Consider the following 27,423-nt stretch of genomic DNA (forward strand, 5'->3'; position numbering starts at 1 on the left):
TGGCTGTCTGGAGGCTGAAAAAGGCAAACCCATTTGGCCCTCACACTAAGTCATTATTTCCCATAACTTCACCATTAATAAAAATTATGTTTTGATCTCCATCTGCCTGACTCTGGTGTCCAACTCTCAGTCAGTTTCAGTCTTGTTCCATCAAGGGTGAAGTATAATGTATTAGACTTTCTCAAGCTCTAACACCATGAATTATAATACTGTTATTTCTCTTGCTTGTATTCACTTAGCATCAGAACATCTAACAAACTTGAGCCTCTAGTTCATATTTGTGATGTGAGATCATTTTTCAAGTGCAAAGATGGCCTTCTCTAGCAGACATTTTTTAAATGTTTTTTAAAAAACTTTTTAATGTTTATTTATTTTTGAGAGAGAGAGAGCATGAGCAGGGGAGGGGCAGGGAGAGAGGGGTCACAGAATCTGAAGCAGGCTCCAGGCTCTGAGCTGTCAGCACAGAGTCCAACGCGGGACTCAAACTCATGAACCATGAGATTATGACCTGAGCAGAGGTCAGACGCTTCATGGATTGAGCCACCCAGGCACCCCTTCTTTATGTTTTTATAGCTCCTCACAAGGAAATGACAATTCCAATATGTTAAAAAACCTAGTTACAAATGGTGCCAAAACAAGGCTGCTTATGAATTTCTGGGTTGCAGTGAATGATCTCTCATAGTGAAGTCCACTCCGCCAACTGGCTGAAGGCAGTTTTTTTTTTTTTCTCTTTGGGGAACAAGCAGTTGCTGAGCACCTGCCAGGTGTTGGACAGCAGCCAGGCGGGTTGCACATGCTTACGCAACATGCTCAACAATCCTATGATAGAAAGATTTTAAATCTCAGTTTACACTTAAATAAACTGAGGCACAGAGAGTAAACTGAGTATCGAAACTGGGTCTACACTATTTGCACTCTTACTGGGTCGTCTCTCACTAGGGTGACCATTTGTTTTATCATACAAATACCAGGACACTTTTGCAAATGAAAGGGTTGTCAGTCATTAATAGTTATGCTGGGATGACTAGTATAAACCAGATCTAGTCCTGGACAAACCAGTACAATGGCCGCTCTATCTCTCTCTCATGCCTCAGAGTTCCAAATTCATTTCTGAAAAATTTTAAAAATGGATGGCAACGTCAGATATTTAGAAAGGGGCCTGAGTTTGTTCACTGTTCCCTTTTTGCATCTCTTCCTGGCTTAATAAGGCCAACACTCACTGCTACCCCTCTCTGATTCCCTGGGGGCAGGTTTCCAGCTCCATCTAAACCACAGCTATTCATTATCAGAGATATTCCTTCCCTTAGGTACTCAAAAGGATGAAGCTCCAGGGAGGGATTAGATCATTAAGCAAAGGAAAACAGCAACTATAACACAGCAGCACCTGCATAAATCCTGTAGGGGGAGAATATTGATTTAAAGTTTTTCTCATTCTAGCATATCCTTGATGGTGCTGAAAATAAATCCCTTCTACTTTTCTCTAAGTAAATGCCTCGTTACATTCTATCACTTAAACATACTGGAGGCCACAATGAGGAATCAGCAGACAGTCATGGCCCAAGGGCATCCAATGGTACTTTGGGTCCTTAATCACTCAGTCATTATCCTACTCTGTCATGTTCAAGTGAAAACAGACACTTGGCTTATTCCTACTCTGCCACCAAGAACCATTTGACTGCAATAATAAGTGCTAATACCATCATTCTAGAAGATGGGCTCTCCTAACGTTATATATAAGAAAGTGGCAATCTAAGGACTGTTCTCAAAACCCTAATTCTAATGTGCAAAGACCTAGTTTGTGCATTGAAAACTATCATTGGAAGGGGTGTGCAGAAATGCCCATGTCAAGGTCTCAGCTCTTCTGATCAGAGTCTGCTGTAGCACACGGCTCTTGAGTTTAGCATGTATCAGAATTTCCTGGGGAGCAGTTTGAGAACACCCTGTTGCACACCTTCCCGGAGCTTCTGACAAGTAGGTCTAAAATGGGACTTGAGAATGTGCATTTCTAACAAGTTCCCAGGTGATGCTATTGCCAGTGGCCCAATGGACCAGAACCGCTGCCCCAGCATTAAGCGATAAGTAGAGGAGATTTCCAACTATGAAAAGAAGTGGAATCTTAAGATGTGTCCCTTGCAGTAAATTAAGATGAGAGCCCATGGAGTAGGACTGAAACATCCATGATTTGTTCCCTGGAACAAATCTAAATCTAAATCAGGAGTCTGCAAACTTTTTCTGCAAAAGGCCAGATAGTAAGTATTTTCAGGTTTGCAGGACAGACAACCTCTGCTGTAAGTCCTCAGCTATGTCACTGTTGGTTGAAGGCAGCCATAGATGGTACATGAAAGAATGAGCATGGACATGGCCATGTTCCAATAAAGCTTTATTTACAAAGACAGATGGCAGGCTGGATGTGGCCCATGGGCTGTAGTTTGCCAACCTTTGGGTCTAACTACTGTGATAAAAATGATTCCTATGAAGCAACATCTGTTAGTCTGCCAAGCTTGAGTACATCTATGATCAATGAGAAGCTAACCAAGCTGGAAAGCTGTGTAAGCCAAGCGGTGACATCCAGTTCAGTTGTATGTGATTGATGTAGCATTGCCCTTACTGGAAGTTATGTGCTCTTCTTCCCCTAGAACCAGTTCCCCTAGTTCATCCCCTAGAACCAACTCTTTAAAAATGAATAGCTTCCCACTTCATCCTATTTCAGTAGGGGATTCACTGTACTGCTGAAAATTATTTACCTATATTGAATATACCCTCTACTTGGTATGTGGCCTAAAAGCAAATAATGTATTTTCTGTCTAACAGGATCATTTACTGAGTTACTAATTCATATTTTGTTTTCCATTTATTTTTCCTTCTCCTTATTTCCAAAAGGGCCCACTGGGCTGTCTTTTCTCAGGGAAAGTTGGCATTGCTGGCCTGAAGATGAGCTCTCTGAATGGCTTTTGTTAAAAACCTAAGCTCATTAATGTCTTAAAGAGAAAGAAGACAAGGCAAGTGTCTCTGATGGGTAGACATGGGATGGGATGAGACAGGGAGAAGGGACTCGCAATATCCCGATGGTCAGTTCGCAGGTTTCATCTTACTTGACCCATCAAAAGCATTTACACAGTTGGCCATGGCTTCCTCTTGGAAATATGCTCTCCATTTGGATTCCAGAAGCTCCCTCTCCTTACTTCACTAGCTCCTCCTTCTTCATCATTGCTGGTGCCTTCTCACCTCCCTGACCTCTGGTAGAAGGACTGATTCAGTTCTTGGTCCTCTGCTGTTTCCTTGTCTCCTCTCCTCACTCACTCCCTGGATGATCTCACCCACTCACATGGTTTTGTACACTGGCCAGACATGGGCGACTTCCCTGTTTATATCTCCAGACCACTATCTGCACTGAGCTTCAGTCTTGCCCAACCTTGCTCCTCTCGACATGGCCTCAGTGCCATGGGATAGCTCAGATAAGATGCACCCAAAGGTAAGCTCCTGATATTGTCTCTACCTTCCACCCTCCTCCCCAGTCTTCCCCATCTGAATACATGGCAGTGCATTCTTTTAGCTGGTCAGTCCCCCAAACTGGGAGTCACCTTGGATTCATCTGTCCCTCTCACACCTTGGATCAAATTTAATGGTAAATCTTGCTTGCTCTGCCTTCAAATTATAGCCTGAATCGTACACCTAGTCTAAGCACTGCCAGCTTTTGTCTGGATTCTTGCCATGGTCTCTTCACTTCTGTTTCTGCTTTCACACCTGCTCCCTATGTAGGCTACTCAACTCAGTAGGTGGGGTGATACTGTTGAAACATACAAGAACACTTCTTCCTTTGCTCAAAACTCTGCAAGCTACTATTGCACACAGGGCAAGTGTAGAAGTCAAAGTTCTTACCCTCCTCATTGGATCTGGCCCTCATTCCTTCCCTGGACTCCTCTCCTACTCCTCTCCTCCCTTTCCTTCCACATGGCCACACAGGCTCCTCCTGATGTTCTCCAATCATGTAGCCCACATTCCTGCCTCAGTGCCTTTTCACTGCCATTCCTTCTGCCAGCAATGGTTGTCCCCAATATGTCACATACTCTGTTCCCTCACTTCCTAAAGTCTTCACTCAAGTGTCCCCTTTCCAGTGAGGGCTTCTCCACCACTCTATTTAAAACTGCAACCTCCTCCTTACACTCCCCTTTTTGGCCTCTCTGCCTTCCTTCTCTCCCTGACACTTATTCCTACCCAATACACTACATATTTTACTTATTTTTGGTTTCCTTCAACCCAAATGCAAGCTCCAGGAGGGTGGGATGAGCACAGATACCCGGCCTGAAGGGGACTGCTATGAAGTGAACCCTGGTGCTGCGCTCAGCACTGGAGCACCAGAACCTTCTGCCTGGCCTGGGGGTGGGGGCGGTGGGGTGGGGGACCATGCAGACTTGGGCAGTTCCAGTACCAATGGTTACCTTGGCTGAGGGAAAAGAAGAGGCCTCTTCCCAATTTCCCAGGTACACTATACCTGAGAAAGAGAGAGAGAGAGAGCAGCTGAGAGGGGGAGAAGACGGGAAAGGAAGGGGAGAAGGGGAGGGGTCAGAGGGAGGACATCAGGAGGAGTGGGAGGGAAAGAGAGACATAATAAAAACTGAGATTGAATTCACCAAAACTAGATGGAAAGGGAGCTTAGAATTGGATTTATTTGATTTAAGGAAAATTTTTATTATGCAACATTTCCTACCTACCTAAGTTTATGAACCATAATTCATACTCACTGTAACGGTTCTTATTACCTGAATAATGGGAACAAGTAAGCTGACAGGACCAAACAAATCCTGCTCCATGCACGACCTGCAAACAGAATCTAAGAACGGAAATACAAGGGAGAAGAGAACTTTCTACTTGTCCCCAATCTCCTGATGGTGCAGACTGGCCACGTTAGTTGTTACTTCTTTCAGAATCCCCCCTCCCCCCCACCACGATTTCCTAATAAATTCTGATGTGCACCCGAGTCAGAACTCACTTCCTGTGTTCTCCCTCTGGGTGGAAGAAATGTGGCTAATGAGGAAAGGTTCAGCTCAGATTTGTTTGATGACCAGAAGAGCTGACTCTTCAATCCTCAGTCCCCCGTGTTAGCAAAGGCACACCTGTTTTTTCATCCTCCCTCATTCCAGCAGGAATTGCCCACAGAACCCCGTGTGGTCGCGAAGACGCCCAGGCTCATTAGCCAGCAAGAACTGTTGATTCCTCTGCCTGAGATCTAGGACTTCAGCATTTGCCTACAGTGCTGCAGCCTGTGGAACTCAAGGCAGCTTTTGAAATCTGACCCTGCTCAAAGAACAGGAACAGCCTGTTCAGTAAGGGGAAGAGCTGCTTGCTTGTTTCAGCTCTGGATGCCAAAAAAGAAAAAAAAAAGTTCGCCTATTTGGCCGGTATTACGGAATAACGTCTCTAGTCTCCTGTTTTTGTTTTTTTTTTTCCTCAGAGGTTAATATCTTGAGCCAAGGGTTCAAGGTTAAAAGATTTTTATTCTGTTAGAATCTATGACAATGTTATTGCTGACATCTTGGGAGCACTATTTCTGGTCACTCTTCAAGCCTATATGAAATACATTTCACTTTTACAGCCATCAGTGTCAATGGTGTGAAATGATTCAAACACTTATTGAAGGGATAGGCAAATTATTTTAAATTCTGGGAAAGGGGCTTTGAAGGGTCCCGTGACAAATTCCCTGGCCTTAATCACCTCAAGCAAATTAAAATCTCAGCCCACTTTCTTTTAGAACCCTAGAGAGTGAGATACCTTATCCTCTCTAAATATATCCCACAGTAAAATTGTTGATTATGGCAGAAAAGTACTCAGTCAGCCAGTCAGCACAAGTTCTGCCATTTATTTTATGTTAGCCTAACTTCCTAAAGGTAGCTATGCATTTTTACTGAATGGTTGATCCTAATCTAGACTGAAAAGCAGCCATAGGCAATTATCACTTTAAATAAGTGGGGGAAGATCAATACTTACTTCTTTTTCTGTGTATATGGAAATAATGGAGCCGTGATGGCTTTGGCCACTCCAAAAAATACACATCCTTCGACTCTCTAAGTTCCTAAGATGGAAACGATTTAATAAGAATCATGATTCAACAAGAATCATGATTCAAATTTCCAGAATAAATACTTTCATGCCCATGACAGAAGTATTCATGATGGTCTTTGCCAGTACATGTTCCTATGCATTTATCTTCCCAGAGTCTGTCTATGTGTTACTGTTTTACTACGTGTCTTTCCTTTGAAGATTTTAACATCTAAGCTCGTCTATTACATTTTTATGTCGGGCTGGAAACCAGAGCTAAAAATAAGGCCAGAAAAACATTTATTGATGTTTACAATAAAAATTTATTGAGCCCCTACCTGCATATACCAGGCACTGTGCTAGGTTTGCCGGATGACAAAAATGACTTAAGACTCAGACTCTGCTCACAAGGAGCTCACAATCTACAGGAGACGGAGCACGGTGCAGGCAGATAGAGATCACCGCTTTACCAAAAGAGGCAGTTCTGTGACAGAGGCTTACACAGAGTGCTGTGGGAACATGGATTATACGGCAAATAATTGAGCCTACAAGAATGTGTGTGTGTGTGTGTGTGTGTGTGTGTGAGTGCATGCGCGTTCATGTGTGTGTGTGTGTTATAAGATTTCATAGAAGAGAAGATTTTCAAGCTGAGGCTTGGAGTGTAGGTTTTTGTCCTTAAGTAGAATTGGAAGAGGTTGGAATTTCAGCAAATGTCAATACAGGAGAAAAACACCTCCAATGAGGAATGTCATCATGTCGTTTACGGGGAAATTGCAAGTAGCTTAAAAGGGGTGGAACATAAGGTCTCCATGAATTAGAAAGAAGGGGAAACCAGAGAAACAACAGATGAAAACATATAGAAAGACTTTTGGTTAGCAGTGGAATAAGGAAGAGGTTGGGTCACATCAAGAGGGTCTATGCTATCATGAGAGGAACCTATTATGGGGCTGACCAATAACAGCAGATTTTGCTGACTATTGAGACCAAAATGCCAAATATTTGCTATCCACATCTTTCTAATCTGAAAAGAGATCTCAGCATTCTTTCCTGCATGTAAAAGAACCTAAGATATCTTATCGGAATGGTGGGTAGCTCCCCTGTTGGACTCATTCAGGAACTGCCCCAGTCCCTGAACAAAGTCATTCTAATGCAGAAAGGAGCTCTTTGCTAAAAGAGAAAGCTTTTTGCTTAGCCTGGATTGGAAAATGAGTCAGATAAACAAGCTAGGCAGACTGCGAAGACACAGGTTTCACTAACATGAGATCTACTCCCCCAACATTATTCCTTTGAGTCCATTATTGTCTTGATGGACAAAGTGACATTTTAGTACTAAGCATGACAAACATTTCAGGGACAGCCAACTTGTATCAGGCCATTGCAAAAGATAAGAGAGGGCAGATGTTTAGACCGTATTATCTTTTTCACACAATCTATTCTTTTATAGATTTATAGAGGGAAAATTCTTTAAAAAGTAGAGAAAAGTTCGAACAACACGTTCAGTTGAGGGCGTCTGAAAAATGGCAGGTCATCAGAGTCCAAAGTTAACTGATCATGAATTTGATATACATATTTTGGATGGTCTTTTACTTGATCTGTTGAGTCTACAGGTAGTAGAAAGTCCAAACGATTGGGCTGAACAGGTTAGAGCATCCACAGAAGGCAATGAAATGTCCCTGATATACATGTAACCCACCTAGGGGAAGTTTAACATCCTTTTCAGGTCATGTGGTTTGAACTCAGGGCTTTCATTCTATGAGAATATAAATTCATTATTTCTTACTTCCAGGTCTCCCTGGATGAAGTTCTGCTATGACCCTTAACTTATTGACTGCTATTGGTCTCATGGAACAGTTATGAGCTCAGTGATGGAAATTTTCATGTCATGGTTACCCCAATGCATTTGAACATGGTGCAATGATCAAAAAAGATGCCAGTGATGACAATTGAACGTCCCTTTGCCTTCCCAGCCTCCTTCATATATTCTCAGGCATAGGATGACAAAGGGAAGTCCACGAGTCACATGAAGAAAGACTGTAGCCATGGGTACACGATCAGGATCTCCTCTGCTTATCTTCACCCCCACCCTGCCATCACCCTGCCCTACTTCCTCCTCACGTTGCTCCTGTGAATTCCTCCACCATCTTGCCACTAACCACCGTCCTCTGCCCAAAGTTCTCCTGTTGAAGAATTCCAGCTGAACTGATGTTCAACCCGTGTATGATGTGGAACTTGTGTTCAAACAGTTGTTGAATGAAATAAAGACCCCTAAACCCTCCAAGGTAACAAGATGTTAGGGGAGTGCCTTTTTGAGTGAAACAATGCTTCCTTCTGTGGGGTGAAAAGAGCAAGGATTTGGGAATCACATCAGCCTGGTTTGTGCTATGCTGTGCCACTAACTGGATTTAGAACAAGGGCTTAGTAACTCTGAAATGCGGTTTCATCAACTGTAAAAAAGGAAGATAATAATCCCTACCTTGAAGGATCTCTGCATTGAAGGATCTCTGCTCATATATTAAGAGCAGTATATATGAAAACGCCTAGCCTAGTGTCTGGAACACACCAGCGCCTCCAGAAATGCTCATCTTTATCCTCTGTTTTATGGGGGATTTTAAGATGATAAATAATAGGGAATAATCATCATCATCATCTCGGATGCAGTTGGAAGTCTTAGAAAGAGATAAACAGCAGTCATAGGGAGAGAGAGCGTTAGGAATTTTGAAAGGAAATGAATGGTTTTATGGTTAATTTTCTTGGTTGGGGTTTAAGAGGAGATTCATGTTGTCCATTAATTATACTTACCAATTGGGTCTAATTGGCAACTACCCCAAAATGAATAAAACAAGCGGGAGTCAAGAGAGAAAAACGGCAGGCATCCTGTCAAAAAATAAAATCTTTGAAATTTCTACAACCCAATGGTTGAATATACATTTTATTAAAGCAGACGGACTCACCCACTTTATAAATGTATACATGTGATGGCAATCCAAGTTGCACACTGAGACTTTTGCAAAGCGTCAAACAGCCCTCTGTAGCACCTATACCTGATTTTCTCATTCTTCTACTTGTTTGGGTTCTTAAAATCAGCCATCCCCTTTGCTGGATGGAGCAAGCATCCCTCATTATTCTGTGTCAGCCTAGGTGAATGTTGTGGGGCTCAAAGGGTTAAGTGAGGCAATCCGTGTTGAGTGCTTAGCCCTTGTAAATCCTCTAGAAATGTTAGCTGTTGGTACCATGATGATAATAATAATTATGAATCTTTCGATGCTGTTTTCCAAGACTGCACAAGACCTGGATTGCCCCCTCTCTCCTTTTAAAAACATTAATTTTTCTTGTTTTTGGAGATATGTGTCCTCTTCTCAGGTGATTAGCTACTTTTGACAAGGAGTATTTTTTCCCCTCCACTGGCTAATGTACTTAATTTCTTTTCTTTTTAAAGAATAATTGAAACCAATGACAACATATCATTCAATATGCACAATATTATTTACTGAAAAGATCCCCACATTTCCTTCTTCTTTCTCTCATTGCCAAGAAAATGACTAATTAGATACACAGACATAACCATATGTATATATAGGTATATATATAATATATATAACATATATATCCCTTTTTTCTTCCTTCCTTCCTTCCTTCCTTCCTTCCTTCCTTCCTTCCTTCCTTCTTTCCTTTCCTTTCCTTCCCCCCTCCCTCCTTCCTTCCTTCCTTCCTTCCTTCCTTCCTTCCTTCCTTCCTTCCATGTGTGCATACATGTATATATCTAGCTACCTATTTATCCAAAGAAAAAGTCATCAAAGCCACTTCATTATAATAGGTTTCCTTACCAATTTGTCTATACTATCCCAAACTGGGAGGTGAATTTAATTGTAATATCAAGACTCTGGAGTTGTTAATTTACTAAACAAGCTAGGCTGGGGTGAGATGATCCAGTACCTCATTTCAAATCTAGGCCTCGGAGGAGAATCCCACCAACAGTTCTGTTTCTGCTCCTTTTTTCCTTCCCTGGAAACATTTATGGAGGCCCCAGCTTCCTAAGATCAAGCCAGACTCCTAGAGGAGCTTCAACCGGGGGCAGTCATTGGGCAGAGGGTAGCCAATGTGTGAGAGACACAGTAAGGTCTTAATCCACTTTTACAGAACATTGCTTGGTGATTCCTCAGTGCCCACAACCTGGCAGAGGTGCCTTGTCATAAGAACGTACTCACTGGGGGTAAGACAAAGAAATATCCCTTGAAACACAAAATGTAAGAGTTGGTTTCTGGATTCCTCTGGATTCTTAATAATTTGTAAAATAACAAGCCAAGAGTAACTACTGTGTATTTCCCAGAAACTTACCAGTTAGCATGTTCCTGAGAAATAAATTCAGCTGGGGAGCACATGCCTCCCCAGGCCGCTCTGCTGCTGTGTATGACAATTAGACTGCTTGCTAAATACTATGAGCAAAGCCCCAGATAGAGAAAAACACAAGACCTCCTGGCAAATTTAGCACAAGCATTTGTTTATGGGACCAGCTACAAAACTGGCCAGGCTATGTGTTTCCTGCAGAGTGAAGAGCACGCTGGTATTTTCAGTGTAGTTCTTTTTTGCTTCCAGTTACCAAACCCTAACGAACAAAAGTTAAAACAACATTTTAGTGAAGATTAACCAGATTTGTTGAAGATTTGTTGCATGGCTGGAAATGGAAATGTCTAAACATGTGGCGTTTGGTGACGGTGACCCCAATTGTCTCATTATTTCCTTGATCACCCTATCGGGCATGGTGTAAAAAGTGGTCTCAAGGGGGGAAATGGGGAAATAAAGGGCCACGGATTTTGCATCAAATGAGGTTGATACCCCAAGAAACCTGCTTTCATTCCTGGCTGAGGTGCATGGAGAACTTTGCCTTATTTGAGTTCCCCTGACGTTATGTTAAATACATGAAAAGTACTTCCCAAACTAACTCAGTGACTATGCTGAGCAGCAGACTAAGCATGTGGCATTCTCAGCTCAGCTAAGATCTGTGCCAGCAGATGCACGGTATGAAAACAGGTAGGACACCTGACCTTTTCTAAGTGGGCTTTCCCATCTGGAAAATGAAGGCAGTGAACCTGGTGAGATACACACATACACACACACACACACACAAACACAGACACACAGATACACGATTTCTTGTAAAGTATATATATATTATATTATATATATTATATATTATATATTATACATTATATGTTATATATATTATATATTGTATATTATATATTGTATATTATATATTATGTTATATCTTATATGTTATATATAAATACATATATATTTATAATAATGTGTGTGTGTGTGTGTATATATATATATATATATGGTTATACAAAATCTCATGAGCATGTGTAGCTGTACACCTGCCCCATCTGTATATCTCTCTATATGTAATAATGTCTCAGTTATCATATATTATTCTATAGTGTACCTTTACTTCCCCCCTGTCAAGGAATGTCTAGAAAAAGGAAACAATGTAATATATATGTATCCTTTCCTCATGATTTTGATGTTTGTATTTCCTAAAAATCTAACCCCAGTTCACATGTAGATCTTGTTTATGTTTGCAGCTGAAATAATGCAATGTAGAGAGAGGATAAACAATTTAATGAAAGTAAAACAAATTCAATTAGACCACACGCTGTGCACTAAGTTTCTGGAGGTTGAAAGCTTTCACCTACATGACTTATAATCCATTGCCCACATTCCACCCATCAAAATCTTACTTAAAATATCTCTGTCACATACCCCCCTTGAATGTTCTACCTAGAAATACTCTTCATCTGAATTCCTGTTGTATTTTATGTCTTTAAAGGGCACTTAACACTTGCTGCTTATGATAATGCAGCTCTTTGTATCCCGAGCAGGAAGAGCACAGTGGTGGGGGCTGACACAGGCTGACTTCTTGGGTTTGCCTCTTATTACCAGCCAGACGTTGGGGCTATTGTTGACCTCTTCCTACTTCAGGTTTCTTTGTTTTGTTTTGTTTTGTTTTGTTTTTTTTGGTCACTGGGAATAATAAATGGTACTCACTTCACAGGGTTGTTGTAAGGAGTAAATCATGATTTCTTGTAAAGTGTTTAGCACTCAATTAAACACTAGTTATTGTTAACTTATTTGTCAAACTCTAAGTTCTTCAAGTGTACAACTATGCCTTATTTATCTTGCAACCCCTACAGTGCTTGGTATGTTGTAGGTGCACAAGCCAATACTGGTAGAGCGATAGAAATACTGTCAAGGGGAAATATAGAGCAGAACAATCACTACTTATTTTAAATGACAGATATTTTGAGTTCTCATTTTGCTACATTTTGAAAAGCTGAAGAGCTTTAAGCCTGTGTTTTGGCTCCCTATGAAGCATCTTAAAGGTATAGTGGAACAAAGAATATAGAGGGAGCCACTTTTCCACAGTGAGCATGACAGACAACATCCAACATGAAACAGCTGTTGAATGAGCTATTGTGTGACCCAGCTCCATCCACCTTCCAGCTCCCAAGGACCCCAGGAGAGTGGAGCTGGATTTTGCAGGTGGCCAGGACCATAAGGAAGGGATAATGAATTATTCCAGCTCTACTGAATTGTACATACGGTAGAAATATAAAAGTATGACATTTTCGAGAGTCCCATTATACTAGGGTGTCTGGTTATGGCTAAGAATTGGGGATAAATTTCGGCTCTTTTGTCATTCACTAACTCCAAGTAGGGAAGATAATTTTGTTTATGATTTCAGCTACTATCAAATGTAAGCATCAAATCTGCTACATTGGTCTCATAATTATTATACACATCCCTTATGTATGATTGGACAGTATGATTCTCCATAACATGTTCTTAACCAGCCTCTTCCCTTAGGTTTCCTGACTTGACTCTTTCCTCTTGTCTTAGATGAAGCCAAGGATAGCCAACAGATTGAGTGGGCAAGAGAAAACGCGGCTATGCTGGCTCCTTACCCAGAGGTCAGGAATGATATATATATACTTGAGGGAGGAGGGTTCTGAACTCGTACATTACATGGATAGGCTGACTACTGACAAATGTTTTCTTCCTCCCTCCTTCTCTCCCCCATCCTTCCCTCAGCCCCTCCTTCTCTCCCTCCTTCTCTCCTTCTCTCCCTCTTTCCCTCCCTCCTTCCCTCTCTCACTCTCTCTGCTTTCTTCCTTTCCCTTTCCTTCTTCCCTTCCCTTCCCCTGTGCCTGTGCCTGGCCCTTTCCTTTCTTTCATTTCCTTTCTTCCCCTCCCCTCCCCTTCCTTTCCCTCTTTCTTCCTTTCCTCACTCCCTTCCACTACAAAAGCTATATTTGCTCATTGTAAAAAAACAACATTGACAAGTGTTCAAAGGTATAAGTGGAACATATCAGTTCTTATCCTACCTCCCTCACCTCAGGTTTCACTGCCTAGAAGTTACAACTAATACTTATTCACCTGTGTCCTTTCAAGTATTTTATAAGCATATACATATATTCTTTCAAATTTTTATAAACATAAATGTAATCAAAACCACACACTTGTACTGTTTTACAACGGGCTTTTTAACTTAAGAAAAAAATATACCTTTGGATATCTTTGCATATGAGCCCAAACAGAGCTAGACCATTATTCATAGTAACTTCAGAGTATTTCACTATATGTTTACAACATAATTTAATTAGCCAATTATTCCTGAATCTTTGAGTTATTTCCATTTTATTACTGTAAACAATACTGCAATAAATACGAATAGAATAAATCTTAGAAGTAAAAATACATGGCCAAAGGGTATGCACATTCAACATTTAATAGGGGCAGCCAAATTGTCTTCCAAATAAGGTTGCCCATATTTGTACACACACTAGTGAGTATTTCTATATACACTTACTGACAGTAGATATTGGCAAACTTTTTTTTTTTTTTGCTGATAGGTTAAAAACATTTCATTGTCTTCATTTTCATTTCTTTACTTTCTAGTGAGGCTGAGTATTTGTACTTTCTTCATGTGATCTTCTTGTTCATATATTTTGCCCTTTTTCTTATAGAATTTTTTTTGGATTTGTGGATGCCCTTTGCTTATTATAGAAATTAGCCCTTTGTTATTGTCACAACTATTGGCTTTGCTTTACCATTTGTTTTTTGAACTAGTATTTTCTAATAGGGTTTCTAAACATTGAATTTGTTTTCTACAGTGACATAGCTTATGTGAATCGAAAAGTCATAATAACTCTGAGTTTGGTTTATAAGAAGAAGGAAAAAGATACTAGGCAAGACAGAAACAGGGGAAAATAACTGTGCCACATATGGAGTATCCAGAGAGGAAAGGTAAGGTTTGTTTTCAAAGCACTTGCCTGTGGTTTCATTAAATTTGTAAGGCATTAGATCTTCCTAGCTTTATTCCTTTAGCAAGACAGAAGATAAATTCCAACTGTCTATACATCTACCTTTGTGGTTTTACAAAGGTAGATGTATAGAAAAACACAAGCTAAAAAAAAAAAAAAGAAAAAAGAAACCAACTAGGGTTAGATGAATAAGGACACATATATCCCAGTCTCTAAAGGGACCCAATTCACCATTTATTAAGAGAAGCTCCATAAATTAATCTTTTTATAACTGTCAGTGTCAGCAAATACTCTCAATTTTATATTTACTGTCATTCAAAACATTTTAAGAGCTCTTCAGTTATGTTTTGACAAGTTATTGGTTGTCACTTAGGGGTTATTAAAATGTAGGAATGTCATATTGTATAATTGGCATAAGAGGGCTTTAAATCCATAAGAAACTCATCTGCTCATCAGGTCTCCTCAAATATTTCCTCAACAGGGTTAGGAGATGCTCTTATTCCCAAAGACAGCTAGCTCCCTCGCCCTTTTCTCCCAACAGGACTGAAGTCCTGTTATAATGTATGGAGTTGAGAGGCTGCCCAATCCCCATCTTCCTGCTCATTACCAAGAATACAGTCATGTGTAGGTCACATGAGAATTATTTTCCAGGGTTTATCTTTGAAACATTCATATCAAGAGTGCAGTGTCATAGAAACACAGAATCTTTTTAATTTATTTTTAATATTTTGGGATTTAAAATGTTACCAAATGATGTACAACAAAATATGTGGCTCCATCAAGGATCCATTATGGCATACACATGCAATATGCATAGCACAGCATAGGCAATTACTTTGAGGCTTAGGGGATCTGTTTGAGTTAGTTAACTGAAGGTAACTAAATGAGAATGGTCTAAAATAATCTCTATAATTTGAAACATCTCATCTCAAACCAATTTCAAGCGGAAATTATAATTTCCAGAGCCAGTGCAAGACCCTTCAACCACCTATCACTAAAAAACTCACAGGTAGTGAAAGAACATGGTACCAAGCATATGCTACAGGAGCTATTTATGGACAAGCCTCTCCAGTGAACATATTGGAACCTATAGGCAATCTTTTTTACGAATGGCAGATATGTTCTATCTCATGTGACTGCTCTGGCCATTTCTTAACAACAATCTGGAATGCTAAGCTGAAAAGATACGACAAAAACTGTTATCTGTACCCTGATATCTATTCTTCCTTTCCCTCATAGTGATGGGATTTGAGCTAGCTATGTAATTGTACAAGATAAAGACTATATTTTCAAATCCCCTTTTCGCTAGGTGTAAGCATGTGACCAAATAATGGTGCACGGTATGTAATCCAACATGGTGTGTATGAATTCCTCAATGTGACTTTAAAGGGAAAGGGTATGAGTTTCCCTTACTCCTTTTTCCTGACTTTTTTCTGGCTAGAATGTAGATGTGATGGCAAACTCCCACGGGCCATGAAGACAGGGATAGAAAGAGCAAAAGAAAGAAGGGATCTGAGTCCTTAACACTGTGAGGCCACTACATAAAATCTGGACTCCTGCTCAGAATATCATATATAGAAGGAATAAACTCCAGCCTCATTTAGGCACCCATTGTTTTGGGCCATTGTTACAGCAGCAGAACCTGTGCCCTAGTGAATTCAAAATAGTTCCGAGCTGAATCAAGACTCAATAGGAAAAGTGTCATGCTAGGTTTGCAATGCCAGCTATGAGCAAGGGACCCAATGGTCTCCTGCCAACTCTAACCTCTTACTGTGTACATAGCTAACCTACTCCAAAATAGAAAACTCTCAAAAAAACCTTCTCATGTCACTCATAGGCCATATGCCTGTCTTTCTCTCTGTGCTATTGTTGACCACCTCAGGCTTAGTCTTTCTCTATTCGACATAAATACAAAGAAATGAGACTGACTTAATCATAATAAGAATAAAATAATATGTGTAGTGTTTAGGATATACCATTTATTTATATATAAATGACCTCAATCCTTTAATACAACCCCCTGAAATACTATGTGCTTATTTCAGTCATATTGCCATTGCTAAAATATTTTTGGATTTTTTTTTGAAGCTGTAAATTCACACATTTCTTATAATAATAGGATGGGATCAAATCACTTAAACATCTGTCATGTGAAACCAGCAAGTCTTCACTGAGCACTTACTATGCATAACATTGTTAGTTTGAGTGTCAGAGAGGCTGGTAATCAATTTTAGGGATGTCAAAGGTACTCTTTAGATAATCTATGTTAAATTTCCAGGGTAAGATGGCTTCATAATTTAACATAGAAAAATAATACATATAAGGGGTCTACTACAGTCCAGGGAATGGGAAATAAATACTAGAAATGGAAGGCGAATTGTTTAAAAGCTCTGCTTCATGGGATTCTATATGACCAATCTATTCATTCACTCAAGATTTATATTACTGCCCCGCTCCCTTGCTTCCCCCCAAATTCGCAGTAATTTATAAATTAAAAATGAGATTTCTCTTTTTATTCAATTTCAAACTCTTTATTCTTCTAGCACCTTGGTTTATTAAAATATTCCCTGGGTAATGCATCTGGTGAGGAGGCTCTCCAGGGGCCTATGGGTAAATCAACATTTCTGCCTCTGTCCCCACATCAACTAATAACTGTGGATTGTAGGGTTTCTCTGAGTATCAGGGACCCTGACAGGAGAGCTCCCAGCATTAAGCAAGTTTCTGGAGTCACCATGCCTGAAACATATAAAGCAGTGGTGCTCAGAGCGGGTGCTGCTGAATTAAAAATACTGATCTGATTTACTTCATGAGTCAGTTCTGCCTGTTAAGTTGGTATGTCGCTTCAAATGAAAAACAGCTTCCTTGTAACCATTGTGGCAGAAAGGTCAACTCAAGTCCATTTTCAAATATGCCGAGAGCTCAAAGTTAGATAATGAGTTTGGTCCTCACCCAGGAGAGAACAAATTCAGAGCAAATGAAGTCAGATATAAGGAAGAACTTCCCAATGGCACATGATGTTAGGATGTGAAGCGTGTGCTAGGGCTGACATTCAGCCTATTCTGTTGCTTTGGGAAACCAAAGTCTTCGCAGGTTGTCAAGATTTTAAATCTCACTGCTGTCTCACTATTGCGGCTTCTTCTTTAGTCGTTAGACTAGAACAGAGTATCTGGGCAGGGTGGGGCCTTGACAAATCAGGTGTGGGCTATTGGAAAGATTGGAAAAAATTAAAAAAAAGAAAACTCAAGGAAACACATTTGGGTTAGTGTTTCATAAGTCAAGTGATTGACAATTATGAAATTGACATTTCATAAGTCAAGTGATTGAAGACCTGCCAGGCAGGTCTTTATGTGAAACTGCTCTGTACAAGGTAGAATATGAACTTTCCTGCCTCCTTTCTCATGCCATTCAGGAGGGCCAGAAATTTTGCTAACCCAAAGTCCCCTGATATTTTTAAATGACTCCTAGGGGACCAGTGTCACCCTAGTAGTCAACCGCTATAGTCATGTCTAAGAATTATCACCAAAAATGGTGGTAAAGGAAGTAGGCTATAAACGATGCAGTCATGAGTACTTTTTTCTGATTATGGAAATTTCACAGAAACAAAATGCTTTAAATTAGTGTGTGTCATGTCATGGAGATGAGCTATTTAAAATAAAATCTCTTGGAACCAATCGGACTTCACCAGTATTGACTCAATCTGTGCATTAGTATGTTTATGTGGCTCATGTATCGTATAACTCAGTGGAAAGGGGATATATTTGCTTTCACAATAAAGCATAACTTATTAGGGGTGACATCCTTGTACCATTGGGAGACACTATTATTATTGTTTTTGTTAGTTTGGGTGAGTAAGCCTCCAATCGTATATAGATAGGTGTGTTGGCTTAGGGACTGCATAATAAAACATACATCTTTCTTAGAGAATTCTAAACAGCAATATCCTCAAATACCAAATGTGATTATGCTTTATGAATTCTGCCATCATTTGTGCTACTTGTATACTTAGAAATACCAAGCCCAATTTAATCTGCTGCTTTAGAGGAAGTACTCTTGGTATCTTCATCAGATGAGGCTACACTCAAATGTCAGTCATTACTCTGGGGCAAAGAAAATGTGGAGAATCAAATTCTCTTTCAAGCAAACCCTGACAGTAGCAAAAGTACTGGTTATGGAAATCTAAACCAACCCAGACACTCCCATTAATTAGTATCGCAAAAAATAAATGTGTCTATAATGACTCCCATGGGGACATAATCCCTTAGGCTGGATTTAGTCTGACATAGATTTCACTTTAGAGTATGGAGATGACAAAGGCAGAAATTTCTAGCCTCATAATGAAATTTCCTACAACCTAAATTGATGTTCACAATGTAAGTAGATATGCAGTCTGAACAAAACTTTGCATTTAGGCAAACTTAAAATAAAATTCAAACAGCAAAAGAATAGCATTTTCATCAAATAGAGCCCAAAGATAACTAGATTTCTGTCCTCTTCTTTCAATCCCCTTTTTGAATAAAATGGTAACTTACAAGAAGAAAATTTAAAGTGTAAGATATATTCTGGGCCAATTCACATTTAGCGCAAGTTCTAACACCTCCACCAAATACAGTATTCAACAATCCTAACTGACATTCACCATGATTGTTCCAAGACACTGGAATAGCTCGATGTCTAAAGAAAGATTACATTTTCTCCATCCTGCTCTGTTTATTCAGGCAGGAGGAACAAGTAGGGTGTAGAATATATTCTCAACAATATAGAAAAAAATTTTTCTGGTTATTGCTGCAATGGTCAAGATTTTAAAATCAATTACTCTTTAACAAATAATGTTGAATACAGACTTGATGATATATTCCAGAACATAATCTGGAACCTCATTTTCTTTCTGGATCTTTTCAGCAACTACAGAGATACAATGGCTTCTTCTTAACAAGCAGAGTCAGGTTTGATGTGTGGTAAAAATATTGTGATCAACAATACCCTTGACTCTGACAGGCTTCAAATGAGAGCATCTAGTCTCAGGTTGGAATCCATCACAGCCAGGCTCTCTAAGCATGGGACATGGTTTCCCTCTGCGGGACCGCTGTACCACCAGCAAGGTAAAAATGGAACAGTGTTTCTGAACTGCCACATGCCCAAATCCTTTCATATGTTGATTCCTATGTTAACTCGTTCACAGAGAAACAAAGCCTAAGAGAAGTGCTTTCATATTGAACATTTTGGGTGACATGATATGCTGTCTGGACTTCCTCCAAAGTTATCCAGAGAAGGATGTAGGCGGGTATATAGAGACAGATTCTAAGATTGGCCAGGGTTGATAAATGTAGAGGCTAGGTGATAGTTATGGAGGTTATCATAATATTCTCCATTTTTTTTGTATGTGAATATTTGTAACAATAAAAATGTGTGCAAAAAATATGCTCAGGACTGTAAAGTCCCATTAGGCTGCTTATATGCTACTTTCTGGAGCAGGCCCTTGGTTGTCTTTTAGCTAATACATATTTCCTGCACAGCTACTATGTTCCCAGCAATGTGCCAAGTTGCCTCCATGTACGTGACTATGTGGACAGCAATAAAATAAATATGAGTAAGTGTTGATTATGTACCTTTGTTTATTTAAATAGTTCAAACTTAGTATATGTATTTGGAAATGTTAACCAAAGGGGTGGGTCACCTTTGATAATTCTCTTAGTCACTTCCCTGAACCTCAGTCTAATCTTTTAGATGAATGATTTTATGTTCTTGTGGATCTCAGCCACAGTGTGGCTTTCATCCACAGACACTGATAACACTTCTGGGATACAGGTATACAGGATTACAGAGTACAGATGGCCTCACTCCCTTGCTCTCTCTCTTCCTCTTATTTGCCAGGCAAAATCCCAACAGGTGCCTAACCCAATTTTATGTCTGTTCCACTACTTGAGCTGAACATGGCTGCAAAGAAAACACACAGCCCTGGTGATTCATGCCTCTTGAAATTCACCACCACAAATGCTGACTGGGACCATGGTACTGTGGGGTAAAGCCACATTTCCCTGGTCCAGTCACTCTCCCTGTCTCTACATTAACACAGTTCTTTCCTCTCCTTAATCTCCTCCATCTCCTCCCCTTCCACACTCTTGGTGATCATCTCCTCTATGCTTTTCTTTATAAAGCAACTATCTGCAGAGAAAATACCTGATCATCCCAGCAGAGAATGTTCTGTCCCACCCACCTCTGAGTCCATAATACTTTGCCTTCCCTCCTGCTTGGAAGGGATGGATGAAACTGTCCTTGTCCTAAGGCCGAGCTCTTTATTTGTGCATTGAATCTCATCGCCTCCTTCTCTCATAGAGACTCTGTCTCAATTCCCTAGAGATGGGTCCTTAACTCCCTTGTTTTTCTGCAAAAGCTTACTCCTTTGGGGATCTTACTAGTTGCCTTGTTTTAAGAATGCACCAGAGTTGCTAAGAAGGGCCATGCAGTTTCCTTGATGTGTCTAGTCCTTGCCCTGAACGCTCATTTCATTAGCAAGTCCTCTTGAATTCTGCCTTCACAGTATGTCTTAGGACTAATATTGTAGGATTTATATGAGGCACCTAAAACAGGTAAATTCATAAAGATATAAAGTGGAAGAGTAGTGACTAGGAGCTGGAGGGAGTGGGTAAAGGGGAGTTAGTGTTTGATGGGTATAGAATTTCAGTTTGCAAGGATGAAAATGTTCTGGGGATGGATAGTGGTGATGGTTACACACCAATGTATATGCACTTAATGCCATTGAACTGTATGCTTAAAAGTGGTCCAAACGGTAAGTTTTACATTATGTATATTTCACATTAAAAAAAAAGATCAGTTGAGAAAATATGTATGCATATATTTGAATCCAACCACTTTGTACCACTTCTGTCGCTGCCATTCTATTTCAAACCACATTCAAACCACTGGGCATTTGTCCTACTTTAGCTCTCCCCAGAATGTTCTCCCCACAGTGGGCACCCTGACTTCATTCAGGTCTCTGCTTATAAGTCACCTCCTCATAGAGGCCCCTCCTGACCACCTAATCTCCATCATCCTCCCAATGCGCACGTGTGCATGTGTGCAAACACGTGCTTAAAGGTTCACAGTCCTATACCTTCCTCTGCTCTCTCTTTAATTGTTCTTTTTACTACCAGACATCATATATTTATTTGTTTACTCATTTACTTATTACTCTGTTTGCCCCTCTTGACTTAAGCTCAGTGAACTGTCAACAGCTGCTTTCCTCGACCTTAGCCAGGATGGGTGTATAACAGGGGTCCAAGAAATACCTGTATCCTAAAAGGCAGGCTTGGGATTGTCAGGCTTGTTAGGCTTGGAGGCTTTGCATGGTAAATGTGAAGTTTAGGAAATTGCAGATGGAAGAGTTTCCGAAGCAGGTAACCGCTCAGGTCCAAAAGGATTCTCTTCTAAAAACAAAGTCCTTCAGTAACGAGCAATAGTACTTCAGAAAGGACAGCTCACAGCAGGGGAGGGCAGGGGAGAGACAAGGTAACAGGTGCCAGAGTGCTTAGAAAAATCTAAGATGCTGGTGCTTGTAATGCACTATCATTAATAATTGGCATTTTGCTGAGAAAGGGTTTTAAAGGTTTCCTGAGCAGGATTCACTTAATATTTAAGAAAAATACCTTCAGAAGATGATGTCATTTTAAGTAAGAAACAGACTTGCTGAAAGGCTGTTGTGGTTTGCAGTCAGTCCTAAGTGATGAGGAAGAATGGCATTTTGATAAGAAAAACTCTGAGTGCGTTCAGACATCCCTGGTGTCATCCGAGGTATAATGGGTGACAAGCCGTATTATTGTGGTCTGGGGTCTAATTTTCATGACACCAAGCTGGGGCCCAAAATGGTGTTTTAGATTTCTTTAACTTTTGAATAAGAAAATAAAAAAGTAAATGAGGTTTTTAAAATGAGCTTACAAAGTTTTATTTAAAAATATGTTTTTAATGTTTATTTTATTTCTGAGAGAGAGACAGAGACAGAGCATGAGTGGGGGTGGGGCAGAGAGAGAGTGAGACAGAATCTGAAGTAAGCTCCAGGCTACCACCAGAGCTCTATGCGGGGCTTGAACCTATGAACTGTGAGATCATAACCTGAGCTGAAGTCGGATGCTTAACCGACTGAGCCATCCAGGCGCCACAAAGTTTTATTTTTAATAGGAAGAACTACGTTACTGCTAATTAGCATATAAAGAAAAAAAAAAACAGTGTTCACATTAGAAAGTCGAGTTGCTGTTCTCAAGTGTTGACCAGGCATGGACTGCAATAAAGCTTTGTATTCTTACTTCCACTCTTTTCTGTTATAACCTGGTCAACTTTCCCCCTTGTTAGTCCTGTTCTGGAGGCTTCTGTGTTCTCAGGGGGCACTTGGCTGCTAACTGAATCAAGGCCTCAAGCTCCTTCTCTCCTTCAGGGAGCAATGGGTCACTCCTTAAGCTCTAAACACTTTTCTGCTCCTTCCGTGCTTTGTGGTGTAAATGCAGTAAAGAGAGAAAAAGATTCATGAGTCTCTCACTTGGAGGGCGACCTGCAGTCATGGTTTGCCTGGCACTTGGGGGACCCAGGGACATGGGACTTTCAATGGTAAATCTAAGACAGTCTCAGGCAGCTGAGATAAGCTGATCACTCTCACAACGAAGTTTAGGGACAGAGCTGCTGTAAAGCTAACTCATGGTACTTTTCACTACAGCTCATGGGCAAATTGCTGACCCAGAGCCTTTTTATTTCCTGTAACCTCAGAGATCTCCCCTGGGTGTCTTTAACTTCCTCTTCCCATTTGATTATTTTCACTGAATGAAAGCCTGTGGGTTTCTACAAATCCTCAAATACAGTTCCCAAAGAAGGGAGGAAAATTCTGTTTATAAATTATGATAATTCCAATAACCATCTGGCTCCCCCTGTCTCCCCACCTTGTTCCAGTTTACTGTCACTTAACCCACTTTGGGGTCACATCCCCTACTGAAGACGTAATCCTGTGTGTGGACTTGAAGCCGTTCAGGAGTCTCTAGCCTGCTTCTCTGACCTTGTCCTGAGCTTGGTACCTGGGTACATGCTTCTCCCCTCCTTTGAATGGGCCCCTACTTGTCAATGTTTCTGTGTGCTGCTTCCTGCGTTGGTAATCCACCAAGGGTCCACGCTCCCTATAAATGGCACGAGGCACATGCAGAGGGTTCTGACTCCTCCAGCATCCCTAACATCATGACCAGCCTTGGCCTGCTCTTTGACTCCATGCTGCTGGGCTCTGCTCCTCATTGAGGCCAGGTCACAGTACAGGAGCCCCTCTGGGCCTCTCCGGCAGGGTCATCCACACAAACAGCACCTCTGTGAGCTTTCGAGAAAGGTGCCCTTCTAGGCACATAAATTACAAAAAGGTGTTCCCTCTAGGATTACTAATCAGAAAAAAAGGTCTCCTTTCCTTGGGCAGCGTGTAAGGTGCAGAGCTTGGCAAACAGAGCCTTAGCTGGGTTTTAACTTCATCTGGCATCCCCTTAGTTGAGTATGTACTTTATATAGCCGCATACCTAGCTCTCCTCCTAACTACTGACTAACCGGCCTGGCTGCCACCAGGTCCTGGCACAATGACGTGCTTTGTCTGTCTGAACAGATTTTGCCTCATTGCTGAGCACTGAACCTGACTCTGAATTTGCTCTTTGTCTGTCATGCTCCCATCCTGCATCTTTCGGGCCACTCCCATCTAGGGGCTCATTCTTAACCTGACGGTGTATAAAAACTAATGCTTAAGCCTATCAACATCTAAACAGATACCATTGATAAGACAACATTTGCCCTTCCTATCAACTATCCTAATACAATCCAGTTTTAGTATCACAAAACCTACTATCCATTGGTTATAGTGCTTTATTGCATTTGGTCTCCCTGGGTTTCTGAATTGATTCAAGTCTTTTCTATCCTTTTCTTTTTCCAAAAGATGTTGATCTTGGGATAATGCTGCTTCCTCTTTCCAAAGACAGTTGGGGTTTCTTAGACAGAAGACAGTTTCCTAATACAGTGTGGACTTCAGGCCTACCCCAAAATGTACGATTCCAGACTCCTCTGTGAAAAAGATCAAAGTGTGAAACCTGGCTGCTTCAACAGGAGTAACACCTAAAAGGTGGAACCAGAAAAGAGAAGTATGAGAAAGAGAGAGGGTGAACATCCCAGTTCTGGGAGGAAGGTGGGTCTGGCGAAGAAAAGCCATCCTGGACAGATGCAGAGCAAAGAACGGAGAGGAGAACAGCCGTTTGGACAAGCTGAAACACTTCACACTGAGCTTTTGGAAACTTATCCAGCCAAAGAGAATCTTTTGCTTTTTGGAACCGCAGGCTTTGAAAGTTGAAGCGATTAGATCCAAGTCTCCCTCGTGGGACCTACGATTACCCTGAAGCTTGAGCCTGCCCGGAATCCTCCTCAAGCGTTACTTTGTGGAAACAAACTGAACTTTATTTTGTGAGGAGGGATGGTAGCCTCTGTTACTTTTAAATGGAAGCCGCTTCACAACTTGGGGAGCACTGCTGTCTCCATGATGGTACCTTTCCATAGCTAACTGTGGGCACAATAACATGTGAATACTTAAGAGGTAATTTTAGTGCAACCACCAGATATGTATTATGTGGTGCACATACGTATGCACATATATATAACTACATATACTTTTAAAGATGAATAAATGCATACATCAAATTAAGATACCAAATGAAAGTTCATGAAGATGGTTACACAAGATACTTTTGTTTACAGAACATCAGTTGCCTTGAAATGCCTTTCTACAGGCATAGTGGAGATCAAAACCTGTGTGTATGTATATATACCTGTGTGGTGTGTGTGTGTGTGTGTGTGTATAAAATACTTTAGCCACCAAAAATAGCTTAATAAATAGAAACAACTTCTCTAGGGTGCCTTTTCTCCTTAAAGTACAGTGTAAAGGATGTAGGACAAGTCTGGAAAGGGAAGTGTATCAACATGCATACACCCCAGAATGGGTTGAGTTGTTCACGCCTGACAAACGTCCACTCATCCTGTGACCACACGTCTTATGCGTCTAGTCTTCTCCTCCAGATGATTTCCTCGGGTTCTAACCACTGGCCCAGCAGACACATAATGATCTGCATTTGAAACTTGCTCAAGTTTTTATAACATTGCCACAAGGTGTACTTTGAGTTGCTCACTTTCAGCATGCTTCGTAGGAGGCGCAACAGTGGGAAGGGTAGCCTACTTACTCGTGTTTATCTTCTGGAGAGAAATATGCTTTTCCAGTTGTCTCCTTAGCTTCACCTCGGCTCCGTATTTGCCAGTGGTGCCATTGTCGGCCAGAATGAAGTGAGAATGCATGCTGTTGAGCACAGTGAGCTTGCTCATGGGGTTGGACATGGTCTGATATGGCCGCACAACCTGCAGGGTTTCAAAAGGAAGAGGCGGAAGTCAGAGAACAAAAGGGCAAAATATGAAAAGGAGAACCAGACAGAGAGGAGACAGAGAGAGAAGGAAAAATCAATTCTTTGGTACGGTGAAAATATTAGCACGGTGAGTAGAAGCAAGTGTTACAGTCAGTGTTCCCCAGTCCAAGCAAGATTATAAAGAATAATGTATGTATTTATATGCCGAATTTATACAGAAAACAGAGTTTGTGCTCTCGTTGGGCTCAAAAACTGCCATGTGAATGATGGTTTCATGTTGACGTCGATCTTTTGTCTGCTGATGAACCACAAATAATTTTAACATTTAGTAATTTTGGTTTTTTTCTTTCTCTTTTACACAATGCCCATATTTTTTTTAATGTTTATTTTTTTTTATTTTGGGAGAGAGAGAGAGAGGAAGAGAGTGAGAAGGGAAGGGACAGAGAGAGAGAGGAAGAGAGAGAATCCCTAGCAGGCTCTGTGTTATCAGCACAGAGCCTGACTCGGGACTTGAACTCACAAATCATGAGATCATGACCTGAGCCCAAATCAGGAGTTGGACACTTAACCAACTGAGCCATCCAGGGGCCCCACATGACATCCATACTCTTAATCGGCACAGCAGAGCAATCATGGTTCTGGAGTATGGGAGGCGGGGCGGGGTTCTCTTTCTGTCAAGCCCATTCAGTAATCTGAAGGTCTGTTCAGTCAAAAATCAACACTGTTCTTATTAGACACCTTATCTAAGTGGAAACGTTGACTACCAAATACCTGTCTCATGAAATGGATATGCATCAAAGTGTTCATCTCTGTCTTTTTTTGTGGTTGCATTATTTTAATTTTGTGGCGAATTATATTACCTAAAACAGTCATTCTTAGGGTGGTCTTTCATATTTTTGATATGAAAAGAAGAGCAAAACCTATCGTGAGTTTTAGTTGCCAGATCTCGTGGCTTTACGTACATCATCTATATTCCTTGCAACAATACCGCATGACGCTGTTCTGCTGAACTTGTAGATGGAGAAACAGCAATGGAGGTAAAACAGGTTCTTCAAGAGTGTATTACACACAAACCCAGAATTTACACCCAGGTCTGATTCCAAAATCTATGCTTACTATGTGTACTCCCCTTCCCCCCACTGCTTAGACACAATGGAGACAAGATGATGTTTTGGAAATCTCCTAAAATATTTAGGTAGAGACTTCGTTCAAGACTATAAAATGGAACATTGGACAAGCACACTATTGCACAGACCCAGTATAGTTATCCCTGTACTAAATCATCAGAATTGACAGAATAGAGATAAATGCTACAGGGTTTTTATTTCCTGCCTTTGTGCACTGTGTACGTTAATTATGGAGTTGAGATGCTCTTGTTAATGTTTAGTATGTAATAACTCACCATGAAAAGCTGTAGTAAGATTGAGTAGTTTGTTAAAGAAATTACAAAGTGATTTAGCAAGGACAGTCTTTAATAGTAAAGATCTCATAAAAGTCATTTTTTAGATCTTGATGCTGATTTCAAAATCCATTTCTATGTGCCTGGCAAACAGAATCTACTCAATAAATAGTGAATGAATGAACAGGAAAACTTGAGACAGGCATGCTTTTGTTCAAAATTAGAAAAAAGAAAGAACCCTGTTTTCTGAATTGTTTGG

General features: G+C 40.6%; 1 protein-coding gene across 1 annotated transcript in view; it reads right to left on the reverse strand.

Moving 5' to 3' along the window:
* LOC122204458 (transient receptor potential cation channel subfamily M member 3-like) overlaps window positions 1-27,423 on the reverse strand; it is a 68,953-nt gene that overhangs the window by 11,693 nt on the left and 29,837 nt on the right. The window contains exons 4-5 of the mRNA XM_042911960.1: window positions 25,589-25,760; window positions 8,836-8,910 (exon numbers count right to left, since the gene is read on the reverse strand). Coding sequence (XP_042767894.1) covers window positions 8,836-8,910; window positions 25,589-25,760 — 247 coding nt within the window. The remainder of the gene's footprint in view (window positions 1-8,835; window positions 8,911-25,588; window positions 25,761-27,423) is intronic.

Source organism: Panthera leo, chromosome D4, assembly GCF_018350215.1.
Source record: "Panthera leo isolate Ple1 chromosome D4, P.leo_Ple1_pat1.1, whole genome shotgun sequence".
Taxonomy (NCBI): Eukaryota; Metazoa; Chordata; class Mammalia; order Carnivora; family Felidae; genus Panthera; species Panthera leo.